The sequence below is a fragment of the Rhamphochromis sp. 'chilingali' genome (assembly GCF_963969265.1).
Source record: "Rhamphochromis sp. 'chilingali' genome assembly, chromosome: 3".
NCBI lineage: Eukaryota > Metazoa > Chordata > Actinopteri > Cichliformes > Cichlidae > Rhamphochromis > Rhamphochromis sp. 'chilingali'.
In genome coordinates, this window is record NC_137931.1 from 6,912,128 (window position 1) to 6,926,299 (window position 14,172).

Consider the following 14,172-nt stretch of genomic DNA (forward strand, 5'->3'; position numbering starts at 1 on the left):
CAAACTACTGAATTTGGTACCAGAATATCCCCAAAAAGGGGCCTTAACTAGAATTTGCCCTCCACAGCGGTGGCTTGTACATTATTGAGAGGGCCCTTGAGCTCCAGCTAAAGCAATAATTGAGTTATTTTATAAAAAATAATTCCAAATCAGCTTGCATTAAGAATACGTTAGGCAGTTTCACTGTTGGCTGACAGATTATGGCATAGGTTATGTCTATTATCTAGGAGGTTTAGGAAACTTGCAGACAAATCAGGCCCACTGTAGGTCACTGTAGACATAGCTAATCAAAGCTTTTGTATTATCCTAAGGAAAAAAAACTGAAGAGGTTGCAGTTTCTTTGTTTAGTGCTATATAACCTTTTTAAAATGTCAAATTTACAGTTAAGATGCAGTTGCAGCTGCTGAATGGGCCTTTTGTCAGTCCTTCACTTAGTTGGAAAAAAAAGGGTATAAATTTTTATTTTTACTCCCCACTAGCCTCAGGTCATTTTCCACAAGTGGCCCCTGGTCAAAGGAAGTCAAGTATCCCTTGTTCAAACCTTGCTACCTACTGCCTCTTCATCATTTGCCTTCAGTGGCGATTAGAGAGCGACCCTTGTGATTACCATGGCAACCTTGGCTCTGCATTAGCATGTGTGCATGTGAAAAATCTTGCCATTCATTCCACAGGCAGTGCCATATGTAGCAGCCTCATTAAGCTAGTTTGTGTGTGTACATGGCTTTTTCCTGCAAAGGTCCCCCGCTGGATAAGCTGACGTGTATCCTGACACCTAAACACACAAGCAGGAAGGATGAATATTTAAGCCTGACACACACATACACATACACACACACACCCCAACTGTGAGGCCAACCATACAAATACTGCTGAGTCGGTCCATCTGGATGTCATTATTAGCCAATTTTCATTATCACACACAGAGATGTTAAGAAAAGCAATGCGTTACACTACCCGGTGAACGCCGCAAGCGGCAAATCCTCAGTCCATCGCTACTGCTAAATAGATTCAATCCACATAAATGAAAAAGCCGGGCGAAGAAAATCTTTGATATTCCAGAGCCCAAAGAAAAAGAAATCTAAGAAAAATCCTCAATAATCCAATGTCATCATCCAAATATAGTCCAGTCTTCCTCAGTTCTCTCCTATTCGGCTGATGTCAATGTCCAGTCGGTGCATCCACAATCATCTTCTTGCAGCTCGCGGATGGAGCGAGGTGACCGTTCACATCCTCACAGAGCATCTCCCTCCTCCTTTTGCCTCTCTCTCTGCTCCTCCACCACCCGCGTCCCACCCTCAGCCAATTAAAGCCGAGCTCTGCCGCTCAGAGCCAATCAGATACCCGGGAGCTCAGCCGATTGGCAGCAGGGTGCAAAATAGCTGGTGGGCAGAGAGGGAGGGGTATGAGTGTGTGTCTGTTATATGAAAGGTGATGATCCACTGAATGGCCGCCATGACACACACACAAACATATGCGCGCACACACACACACACACACACACACACACACACACACACACACACACAGATAGATAGATATACAGCTGCATCTTCCTTTCTCCTTTAATTATGTGTGTGAGAGCATGTCTGTGCTTGATGAGAGTGCTGCGCTCAGCACTAAAGGAAAGGTGAAAGGAAGGGAGGGGAGGTGAGAGGATGGAGGGGCAGAGGGAGCATAAAGAAGGAGGACAGAGGAGTAATGAGAACAGATAAATAAAAAAAATATTCTAGTTAGGAAAACAAACCTCCACTGCAGAAATATACAAAAACTATAAATACAAAACCTTTCATCAGGCCTAAGTTCTACTATATGAATTCATATGAGCAATGTTTTAACATTGTAACAAAAATTCTGTTCGTATATGCACATCAAAGAGTACAGTTTCAATTTTTGATTTGCCAGTTATCAGTGACTTATTCTTTAGTCTTCCATTCTTCTCTAAACCTTTGTGTCTTTTGTGTCACTTCTCCTCGAGTCAGGCCTTTGGTGTTGTGCTGGCATCTGTTGGCTCCGCCTGGTATTACACCTCAAGCTCTGTTAGCACAGCACATGTGTGAGAGGAGGGGTGAGAGACACTCACCTGGGGACACTCGTGAGGTAGCTGAGGACATTTTGGAGCTCCTCCTCTTCTAGCTCGCTGAAAGTTGGGAATTCTGGGAAGACGATGACGGGGCTTCCATTCATCCCTCGCCCCCCTGGAGACAGACAGGAATCACAGAAATGTCAGGCACGGTGTCCACCTGGTGTTGTCAATGCTTTTAATTGATTTGATGACAGCTGGATTGAAAACTTGAAAGTTATGTTGTAATGGTTCATTTGTGCCCTACTTTTCCTCCTTTATATAAATATACTCAGACACAAATAAACCCACTTCTTGCTTGATAAAGTGCAGCAGGGTAAAAATCATAAATTACATACAGTCCTGTTTCCATAATTGGAAAGTCATGCAAATTCATTTTGGATCTAATTCAGAATGAAAGAAAGGCATTAAGAGGAGCCTTAATGTGATTGTTTACCACGCCTCTGGCTGAGGAGAGACGGAGCAAAAATCACATTTATAAAAATAAGCAGGACCTCACACACACACACACACACACACACACACACACACACACACACACACACACACACACACTTCTCTTTGGTTGGCAGGTCAAGTTTCAAAGCAGAACATTGGGGCGATGAATTATTCACATGCCGTCACTGGTCAGGCAGTATCGTCATGGTAACCCAATACAGAGCTCTAAGAGTAGGTTTCTGTGCTGACATGTTTGTTTCATGTTGCTTTGTGTGCATTTTGTGTGAGTGGTTGGTTATGATTGCCTGCATGGCTTCTATCTGGGCCAACCTATCATCAGTAACTGACAAGTTTTTCCCACATTGGGGTCCCACAGAGGGGTCCAGGACCAGCTGGGATCAGAACTCTTTTTCTTTATTCTGGTTGAATCTGCCCGTAGAGTTTCACTGCATTTTCATGTGGATTTGTACACTACTCCATCATGTTGTCTCAAATGAGTTTTTTTGGTCATGTTGGGATTTTTTGTTTTTCCTTTGTTTGGGGCAGGTACCATGTGATGCATACGTTTTTGTGGGCCGTTGCTCTCTCTCTCTCTCTCTCTCTCTCTCTCCCAGCTCCTGGTTATTTTTGTGTTTTTCATGAGTCTGATTTGTAATGAATGAGAATATTTTTGTTCACCCCCCCCCCCTTTTTTTTTTTCCTTCTCTTAGCAGTTCTTTCCTGCCATGCCTGCTTTGTTTGTTTTTGTTTTTTTTTTTAAGTAAACACCTGAAAACCACCTCCATACTAGAGTAAAAATATGACGACAACCTTTTTGCAATCAGGGAAAAAAAATAACAAGACAAAATTGCATTGAATTTCTTTACTTTGAGTTGCACACAACTGTTTACAAAGTTGAGCTTGATTACACAAGGCAACTTGTCGCCAAGCAATTGCAGTCTGATTTAGAAACACTGCAATCACTCTCAGACAGACAGATCAAGGTTTGCACATAACTGTCATCTAATTTATAAACAAAAAAAAGTCAACATACTGCTAGTGTCACGTGTCTTTGCAACAGAGGACTCAACTCAGCTGGTTGTATTCTGGTATAAGAGCAAGGTTGCAGAGCGCCTCAGTCATTTTATAGTTAAACAACTATTTTGCAGGAACTATGTCACTATTTGTGGAAGAATTTCCGAATTTCTGTAGCCACAGACTTGCAATTTCTGCAAATCAATCATAGTTAATGCCATATTGTCACAGACCCCATTCTACCTGACTCCATCAGATAGCATCGTCTTGATGGAACAAAGTTCCTTTCAACATGGAAACTGACTGCAAGTAGACACAGACCTTGTTCCCATCTTCGAAGCCCAATTGTTGTCCCAATTTCAAAGACAATAATATAGTTCATTGCACACGGTCACAATAATTTTGTTAGTGCTGCATCAACATTTTCTCAGAGTGTGAAGGATAGTAAATTGGTCCCACATATAGTTTATAGCTTTGCAGACACAGAAAGGTCCAAATATATCTGCAGCGCAAAGCAAAACCCTTAAGGTATTACGCTTCAATGAAATCAAAATTATTTAAACTTTTATTTTTTTATTTTATGAGTTAAAATATTGGTAACTACACAAACAGAAGCAAATAAATTATCAAAAGGTTAAAAGCCTTTCACAAAGTGTCGCTTTGGCTGTCATGTAAGTATGAGCGGAACTATTTTTGGACTCTGCTGGACAAATCCGCCTTCACGTCCTGGAAGTGTTTTTGCTGCCAGAGACATTTATATTTTTTTTTAATTGCACCAACAGTTTTGTTACATAGAAGAGCGCAAGTAGAGAGAGGACTGCGTTTCACTGAGCTACACAGACACAAAGATATAATTAGATTCTAAAGAGTTAGGCCAATTGCGCTATGTTTATAACCCCCATTAGCTCTGCCCCGACATAAATTCCCCTGTTCACACACATGAATGTGTTTGTTAGCAACTCAATTGTCCAGTTTAATCTAATCCATGCTGCACATTTGGAAAGACACCGAGATCTCTCTGGGGTCACTCGTTCATCATGAGTTTCACCACTAAGTCACTGACATGGATAAGCTGATTCAAAGAGCCGGGTTTACTCGCATGTTCTTTACATATCAAAAGGAGGAGAAAGTTATGTATGTCTTGAAATAATTAACTGCCACTTTGTGCATGTGTATAATATCAAACCAACCTGGCAGGATGGCAAACTGTTTCTGGAGTTCAGAGCCGATTTGTGCTGCATACATAGGAGTATCATCCTTTTGCACGATGTCATCTAAACAAAGAAACAGAAAACAGTATGTTAGAAAACAAAGTCTCCAAACCAAAATCCACTGTCAACTCTTTTGCCAATATAACCAACAGCTGAACTTTTTTTTTTTTTAAAGTGTGTTTATATATAAATATGTGGAAGGTGTAAAAGGGGAGGAGCATGGGAAGTAGGGTGAAATAAAGAGGGCAGGGCACATGAAAAAAGGAGGGAGTAAAATGAGAAAATCCAAAAAGGAGAAAGAGTAAAAAAGGGTAAAAGTAATGTAGACTGGAGATGAAGTAAACACCATTTGGATTTCCTCTGTCCTGTGGTCAGGCTGGATTACAGTAATCTCATTTAGCCCTTTGAGACATGTAGAGACAGAGAGATAGAGAAAAAGCACTCTCCCCCCTCTGATTTGGCTGCCATGTGTGAGCCATGTATGCCAAAAACAGGGATTGGATTGTTAACTGTGTCCGATCATGTGTGCATCTGTGAATGAAAACTGAGAATTTATAATGTCATCTAAGTGTGTATGATGGAGCATCGCTACGTGTGTGTGTGCGTCTCTGAGTGTGTGCAGACAAATGCTGGCACCGCGGCTGGTGTGAGCAAAGTGTGGCAAGGTTTACTAGCAGTATGGTGTGGACTGGCAGTGAGATGCATTAATTACCATCCAAGTGCAACCCAAACAAACTGTTCACATTTTTATAAAGGGACCATCGACCCAAAAATTGCAACACCAGACTGATTATAGGATCTTTAGAAGAATCACTGTTTTAATCTCATCTAGGATAAGCTTTGTGGTGAAAGTGTCCTGATGGATGAGGTTTAAAAGCTCCACTTTTCTCTCTGATAACAAACTGCATATAAAAGATGGAAATAGGCCACCGTGAGGTTAACAGTGTGGATGTCTCCAATTCACAATCACAAGCTAACCATAGACAACAACACACTCTCTTTTTATTTTCTGCTGTGGTCATAGTGTAAATGGAAGTGACAGACTTGTCTACAAACACTGGCCTGCTGCCCTCCCTGATGGTAAAAGCTGCCCTTTCGAAACACTGGAAGCACAACTTCAACTTTTACTACTACTTATCTAGTAGTTAGCAAGTTGTTTGCAGCATGAAACATGAAAAACAAAAAAACTGACAAACTACGGGCCACCGTAGTTTGATAGCTAGCCACAACAATGTGCTAGCTATCAAAGCAATTACTAGAAGGTTTTTGGTTAAGCACCTTCTCTGCAACTGATTTCACCCAGCAAGAGCCGGCAAACTGCAGGAACCACTCGCCAGCCTCCCAAGGCAACCAGTGGTTCTATCACATCCAATATGGCACACAACTCTTAAGCAATGTGCATCTGATATCACATTAGAACTGTCAATAGACAGTCCAAAAAGCTATTAAGGGCTAGCTAATCTAACTGTAACACTGTCAGCCAATCAGACATGTGTCAGACATGTGAACTGGACGCAGAGTTATACAAACTAACACTCTCTCTTCTTAGACTTTATTTCTCTGAGATGTGCCTTACTTGCTCCCTCTTTAAATCTCTAAATCTAATCCTGTAGTTATTAAAGATGTTAACGCACAACGATATGTTCAGCGAGTCTATTGTTAATTACCAAAGTGTGAATGCGTCATTTTACGGTAAACACAAAGTGCAGCTGAGGCCATCAGCGATGTTATCAGGCGGTCATAAACCAGGACTTGTGAGTCACTTGAGCCAAACAACTAAAAACAGTCTGTAACAGCATGAAACCTTTAGTCTGTGGGAAAATAAGACAGAATGACCACACTGGAGAACAAAGCAATCCACTCATACCAGACTAAAGCACTGCAGGTGATCACATAATTGGCATTCTTCGTCACAAATATCCTCAGACTACCTGTAAAAACTGTGCGCATGCTGATGTTTGTTGGTCATTTCCTTCTTTAATCTGTGGCACCGTCGGTCTATGCAGCAGCTCCATATGATGCAGCAACCCCCTGGGATTAAGAGCTTAAAGCTTCAGTAATGCTACATACATTGTGTCAGCGTACGATTGGCTAGACAGTGACTCATACTACAGATTGTACGTCTCATGTTTTTTGTGAAGTCAACATATGTTACAGTATGAGCAGCTGTTCACAGGATGTTTGAGATGCTCTTGGAACTTGCTTTAAAAATTATTAAAGAAGTAAAACAAAGTATACTGTAAGTAGCTCTGGTCAGGAAGGAACATGGTGTCCTGGGGGTGTACAGCAATAACTCACTCACACTTTGGTAAAGTCAGAGGTAAAGCTTTACAGATTTTAGGAGATTATCCAAAAAAAAAAAAGCAGTGATTATTGCAGAAAAAACAACCAAACAAGAGGAGAATCGGAGCAGTGACTGGGTCAAGACAGAAGAAGAAATGGCTTAAAAAAAGGACAGAGGAAGATAAAAGTAAACGGTCTAAGAGTGGAAAAAGAGAGATGGTTGACTTGGCACTAATCCAGGTCCACTTATTAGACTCAAACCGACCACAGAGCTTCCAGCAAAAATCAACCACTCTGTAATTTAACACAAAAAAACCCCAGAAACTGTATGTAATTAGCTTCTACTACAGCAGAGACAAAGAGGAAGGGGGCGTGCTTTAAAATCTGAGTTCATGGTGCCTTTGAGCAAAGCAATGAGTGCTGAATGAAGAACAATTTATTTTCTGGAAGGACAAAGGAGATAATGAGGTGGGGATCCAAAAGGAAATGTTTTATTTGTATATGATATACAGTATAGGAGGCAGACTGTGTGTGAGCAAGTGTGTTGTCATATGTCAGAGTGTGTGTTTGAGTGTTGTGGGATCACTGGGCCAGCTGTCAGTTCAATGTGTCAGGCAGTAAGCTCTGGCTAAGGCCCAAGCTCTGACTAACAGCAAGACATGTGCAGCGCTCTCTGACTCTGAATATACTTTAAGCGTGCAAGTGTCCGCATCTTTGACCTTACAGCAAGAGAGTTGGTTTTATTTCAAAATAAAACCAACTCTCAGACTAAATCTCAAGCGATGCGATCATGCGATTTGCAATACTTCATGTCACAGTGTGTCCAGTTCATGGATGGATTTGCCATTTCAACCAGATGGAGTTAAAGCTCCTTTAGTCAGTCATTTCCTACATTAGCCATGCCTTAGGATGAGTACTTGCAGCTGTTAGTGTTAAATACAAGTCAGTAAAGTAGCTGTGAAAGCATCAGTAAGTGATCGTCCAACTAAGAAGATGCATTTTTAAATGCTTGAAATAGTTTCCTGCTGCATGCAAAAATCTACTTTGTAAGACATTTCTTTCCTCCCCCAATTGAACATCATATTTTTATGAAAATGTAAGAACATTTGTAGAGAACAATTTCATTTAGCTGAAATAACCTGCACAGTGCTCATGGTTTGTGAACTATATGGGTGAATGGTGCAGATATATCAGACATTCAGGCGTCGGGCAGCTTTTCACTGCTGCTGAAACTCTCAAACGGCTCGCTTTGTCCTCAGTGGAATGAATGAAATCAAACTATAGTGGCGAGGCTGCGAGCGAAACCCTTTTACCCACCAAACAACACACACACACACTGGAAGTGGGACAAGGCAGCCAAACACAAATAGTGATTATGGGGGGCCTCGAAAGAATGCCCCACCCCCTCCTTATACCCTTCCCCCCAGGCCTCTGACACCCCTTCCCAAATTCATTCATCCTTTTCTCAGGGGCTTATCTGAAGGACAAATAATATGTATCCCAGCAATCTTATGCATTAGGAAAATATTACACCATTATTAACTTTTATCAAGTGTATTGTATTTCTAAAGGGCTCTATTCAGCAGTTAAAATAACTTTTAAGTTAATGTTAAGTACAACTCGGATGAAGACGTGCTGCATGAACGCATCATTTCAGGATTAATATGCAGCTGCGGTCTACTAAATCGGATCATTTCACACTCCTAAATGTCTCCAGCTGTATTCTTGGTTGTATATATGAGGGAGGAAAAGACCTGGATTTAAAGGGGTGAAAAGAGGGAAAAGGAAGCAGTTGGGGGAAAAAACAAAAACTGTAGAGGTGCTCTCGTCTCAATAAGATGATATGGAGGACAGGGTTTCTTTACACATGCCTACATATTTAATGTGTTGGCCTGGTGCTAGCCGATACCGTGGATGTGATCTCTCTGTGGCAGAGGGTCAGGAGGAGCGCCACAGTTTAAAACCATAAAACACACAGCATCCAACATTATGCGATGTTGAGCATGTTCTCATCACCATCACACTACAGATGATGTGGAGTCTCGTGATCTGAAAGGTTGTAAACAGCCCAGTGTTGGGAGGAGAACACTGACGTGAATATTATTCAAACGTCAAACATTCTGCAAAGTTGCGGCTTCAGCACTGACCTGCTGCACATGCCGCAGCTTATGTTTTCAAATCACAGCTATTAACTTTCTTTTACATTTGTTCATATAGTTTTGTTCTCCTTGATGGCAGCTATGTCAGTTCCACAGGTTTCTGTCCTGGGACCAGTTCTATCTGCATTATACATGCTTCGCTTAGGCAATATTATTACAAGGCATCATGCATTTTCAGTGCTATGCAGATGACACCCAATTTTATCTTTCAACGAAGCCAGATGACACGCAACGATTAATTAAACTGCAGGACTGCCTTAAAGACAAAGACCTACATGACCCCTGAACTCCTGCTCCTAAATTCAGATAAAACTGAGGTTATTGAGCCCCAACCAAAAGGGGTTTTGGTTTCTTCGCCCAGTCACTACATGCATGCCCGTAGGTGATGATTGTTGGAGTTCTCTGTATTATTGTAGAGCATTTACCTCACAATGAAAACCGTAAGAATTAATGTTGCTGTTGCTACAGAGTTATTGCGGTTATTGCAGATGTGCAAATCAAAAGCAAAAAAAGCAGACACAGTTGGCAGCAAAGTCTAAATATATTGGAGTATATTTTAAAAAAGGAAGAGAGTACATGCGAGTAAGAAGACTGTCACATGAGTTTGAACTTTAGCTTCCTTTTATGCTTACTGTATTTACTGTGTGGGGAAGTTCGCAATGTCATATTAAGATAAACGTTTATTTGTCTGTCATATGAGAAATGATTCTCAGGATTAACATGTCACCCCAACTCTGAGGAGAATGAAAGGCAGCAGCCCAATTAAGTCCTATAAAAGCCAGACTGTTGTCGCCAATACATTGTATTACCATCACCCAGATGGACACACACATCCTGTTCCTTTGTTCTGCAGTCATGCTCCTACAGGTTTTCATCACTAAACACACATTGTCGGTTCAAAGACGGCAGCCAGCTGTTCTCTGCTTGTTGACGGCTGCCAGCATCGATGGCTGGTCAAAGCTCAAAGCCGCAGGAAGCCAGATAGCTGACTGGAGTGCAGTCAAACACACGTGACTATACACACAAGTGCATAGACATGACCCTCGCTGAGGACCGTGCAAACAAAAACAGCCAAGATGTGGTTGGACACAGAGGTGCACAACACACAGAGAGAACCTTAGATAGACACAACAAGACATAAGCAAATGGAGAAGTATTATTACGGTCCACTGATGGCTATAAGTCCCGCTTAAAATGCAACATTTAAACCTTTTGTTCCCCCTAATGTTGTGCCTGTGTTTTGTTAGGGCTCAAATCTCAGCCTGCGCCAATTCTGTGCTGCCCTCATCATTACAGATAAACTGGTAAATGATTGGTTGTTGATGCTGCAATCTATAGATGTTGTTAACCCCATTTTAACCTTCTTCTAGTATGCAGTTTATAACTTTTAGTACATTTTAGATTACGTGTTTATGGTCGCAACAAGAGAAAGAACTCAACCATGGACCAGTGATACTTGATTTAGATTCTTAACACAAAATTAATCATTTAGATTGTAAAAGGATCAAACTGATGGAAAACCTGAAGCAGACAGGATGAATTTCACTGAGACACATGTCCACCAGCACTCAGGCGCGTCACTGAGACCTTAAGCTCTGCATCTGCTGCTATGGTATGCACCAAATGGAAAAGGACCGACTTGGAATGTAGACTCGAAGGCACTAGGTAGGGGAATCCGGTGAGGGCGTGGCATGCAGGGCTAAAAGTTGTTGCATTGGTGTTAAATACCAGCTCAGAGAGATGGCCAGTTGTGTGCACATTTGTGTGAGTTACATGCTGAGAAGCAACACAACCATTCTGCAGCTGTGTATGTGTGTGTGTGCATGTGAGGGAATCCAAGCTTTATTATCTGGCATTATAGTCCGGGTTTACCAACGCTCCATCTGTCACTGCTGTGGTGCTTCTACACACACACACACACACACACACACACACACACACACACACACACACACAGGATAAGGGCTGGCATGCACACACCATGCCAAACAACTGGGTCACAGGGCCAACAGTGATCTGGAATGCATGTGAATTTGGTGCCCATCCCCACACCCACAGCTTCAACTACCGGGGCTCAAGAAAGATTAGCAGGTCGAAAAACATGTTCTTATTTGATGTCTGAAGCTACAGCTGTAAGTGTTCAGTCAGCTGGAGCACCTAGGTTTCACTGAATAGAGTCCAGGTGAATTATTACTTATTATTTACATTTACCAATGCTGAACAACATGCCTATCCAAGTGTGTTTTCCAGGACCTCCACGCCCTGCCAAGGAGACCCTACAGACACAGGTGGTCCGATATATCATGTTTCAGGTTTGCAACTGTTTCATTTGGCTGTAAAAGGTTATTACGACTGGATTTGTGTACAAGTTATTTATATTTAGAAGTGTAAAGAAAAAATAGTTTCACTGGTGGTGAAAACATAATATATCAATTTCTGGATTTATTTTTTACCTACTCTCCAAACCAATCGCTTGCAACCACCTTAAATCACCAAATGTACATTTTACAAGCTTTTTCTTGGCGAAAGATTAAGATTAAATCTTCAACTTAAAAAGGCCAAGAAGACGAAAGCGATGTCCTCTGAGTCCAGTCCACTGCGTTAGAAATCCAGAACAATAGCTTTAGGCTTTACTCGGTCACTGGCAGCGAGCCCCAATCTACTGAATAGATGGTGGCATCATCATCTCAGCAAAACAACACACTACTGTCCCTCTGTCTACAGTCTGCGCTGCCATCACAACACACACACGGACACACAATCCCTCTCAGGCATGGTTCCCACTCTGCGCGGAAGCAAAGTGCGTAAAAATCTGCAAATGAATACACACACACGTACCCTTTCAGGCAGCATTAAGCGTTTTAATGAAACAATAATAATATTGATTTGTGTTACACAAGTGAATGCAGCCCTTTATTGCCTGCTGACGTCAAGACAAGTTTGTGCAGAATCGTTCTTTATTCAGCAAATGTGCTTCTGCTGTTCAGTGCAAGCGCCCAAAATAGGAAGCTCCAAGCACCGTGCAAAGCGTCAACTTTTGCACGGTGCATCAAGGACATGTACATCAGCTTTGACAAGTGAAACTTATTTTTATCAGTCTGTTAACTTAGCACTAATTAGCATGTGTGTGACTGAACTGCACCCATGTGGCCCACTGATGCTCCTTTCCAATCAAGCATGGAAGTATTCTAGTTCCAGCTGCTAACATTAGCACACCACCTTCTCATCCACATATGGTCACGTCTGGCTCCAAAAAATACAAAATAAAAAAATGCTGAGGCTTCAAATGGGTTCATGCACCACCTTCAAGTACAAGAAAAGGAATTCACCTATTAGTTAAAGGTAATTTTAGTCTATTTACGCTCACACGCTGTTAAAACAACCAGACCATGTCTTTCCTTTGTTTTTGCAGCAAGTGCAACAGTTTGAAATGACTCGAATGTCTGAGTGCGTCAGCATGAACCAGACCCGCCATTCCATAAGGTAATTTGTGAATAATTGAGCCATCTAGGTGGCTCAGTAATTGATGTGACCCTCCTGAACCCCACCAGGTGACAAACATTACCTGATCTTGGCTACAGACTTGAGCTCCGTCGTGGGAATTTCAGAATCTAGAAACTCCCAAACGGGCTGGGAGCCGTCGGTAAATCTGTGGTGCACCTCACTAAACTACAAAGCATGTACTCGCAATTTTGTGGGTTTAAAATCCAGGTCCTCCTCCCTTCCTCTCCCCCTCTCCCCACCACTAGAGAGGAAAAAAGAAAACATACAGTAATAGCACAAGCTGAGTGCAAAACCAGCAGATATAACAGCAGCCCTTTTTTAGTTGCCTCTGGCTATAGCTACCAGTCATTACACTACACAGAACAAAGAACATGAGAAGTGAAAGACAGTGGGGAGGAAGAAAAAAAGGGGGGGAAATTACATACTAGGAGAGAAAAAGAAGGAGGCAGCCAGTAAGGAAGGAATCCAATAGCCCTGTGTTTTTACTTGCCTGAAAAGGACCCTCCAGTTGCAGAGAAAAGCTAACACCACCACTTTTTTTTTTAATATATTGACATCATGCCCTGGAAGTAAGCCTTATTTCTTAGAATAGTCTTAAAAGTCACTAACACTGGGCCAGATTCACTTCAAGATGGATTTAGCATCATTAAGTCATCACAGATTCCAGATATTTTTCCCTCTCTGGTGTAGTTTCTCCATGTAGTCAAGGTTGTATGACTCTGCAGAATGCTTTAGTATAATTTACATGTGATTATAGGTGTCTAATGCTCCACTTTTGACGAAAGCCCTTCAACTCTGATATTCGCAGAGGAAAGTCAACTTTGAAGAGTAATCCAGTGCCGTGATATTGGCTAGCAAAGAAATCTGATCTGAAGCCGAGTGGGTCACGATTAAAAGGTCAGCGATACTTCAGAGGAAGTTAGAATGCTTTTTAAAGCTTAGTAGAGCCTGCTGAAGAGGCAGAAATTTAGTTCTGCTTCTTCCTGACCCAGGACAGTTTGAGTTTGCACTACATGTATGACAGAATGTATTTTTCAGCAGTGTCAGAAGAGGCTACAAGCTCTGCAGTGTAGTATGTAAAAGAGATGGCCATTTGCCAGGCAGTAATGGCTCTACTAAAACAGCACGGGAAGTCCAGGATCCAGACTGAGCCTTTGTGTCAGTTTTTTTTTGTTATCGCATTAAAATGCATTATCTACCTGTACCTTCTAGCACTTGTAACATAACTATAACAAATGCAAAGTTGCAGGTTTTTTTTTTTTACATGACTGGGAAATGTTTACCAAAAAGTCAGAGACTGTATAAAACAGATGGTCATAGCCACAAGAACATCAACAGTTTGTTAATGGACTTCCATTTTACGGTTGAAGGCTGAAGTCTGGCATTCGGGCCGTCACCGTGGCGTTTTATTGGAGTCAGAAGCGATCATATATGAATGATATGGAAATGAGTGCTAAGTTATGAGCTAATGCTTGCAAGCTTA

At 41.7% G+C, this 14,172-nt stretch overlaps 1 protein-coding gene across 9 annotated transcripts in view; it reads right to left on the reverse strand.

Moving 5' to 3' along the window:
- The window catches only part of mcf2la (mcf.2 cell line derived transforming sequence-like a), a 52,291-nt gene that overhangs the window by 19,961 nt on the left and 18,158 nt on the right, over positions 1–14,172 (reverse strand). For 8 of the 9 annotated variants that reach the window (XM_080876830.1, XM_080876831.1, XM_080876832.1 and 5 more), the window contains 2 exons: positions 4,723–4,806; positions 2,081–2,195 (listed from right to left, as the gene is read on the reverse strand). In XM_080876830.1, the coding sequence (XP_080732956.1) occupies positions 2,081–2,195; positions 4,723–4,806 (199 nt within the window). Of the gene's footprint in view, positions 1–954; positions 1,230–2,080; positions 2,196–4,722; positions 4,807–14,172 lie in introns of those variants that run through there. The other variant, XM_080876835.1, reaches the window with a different exon arrangement.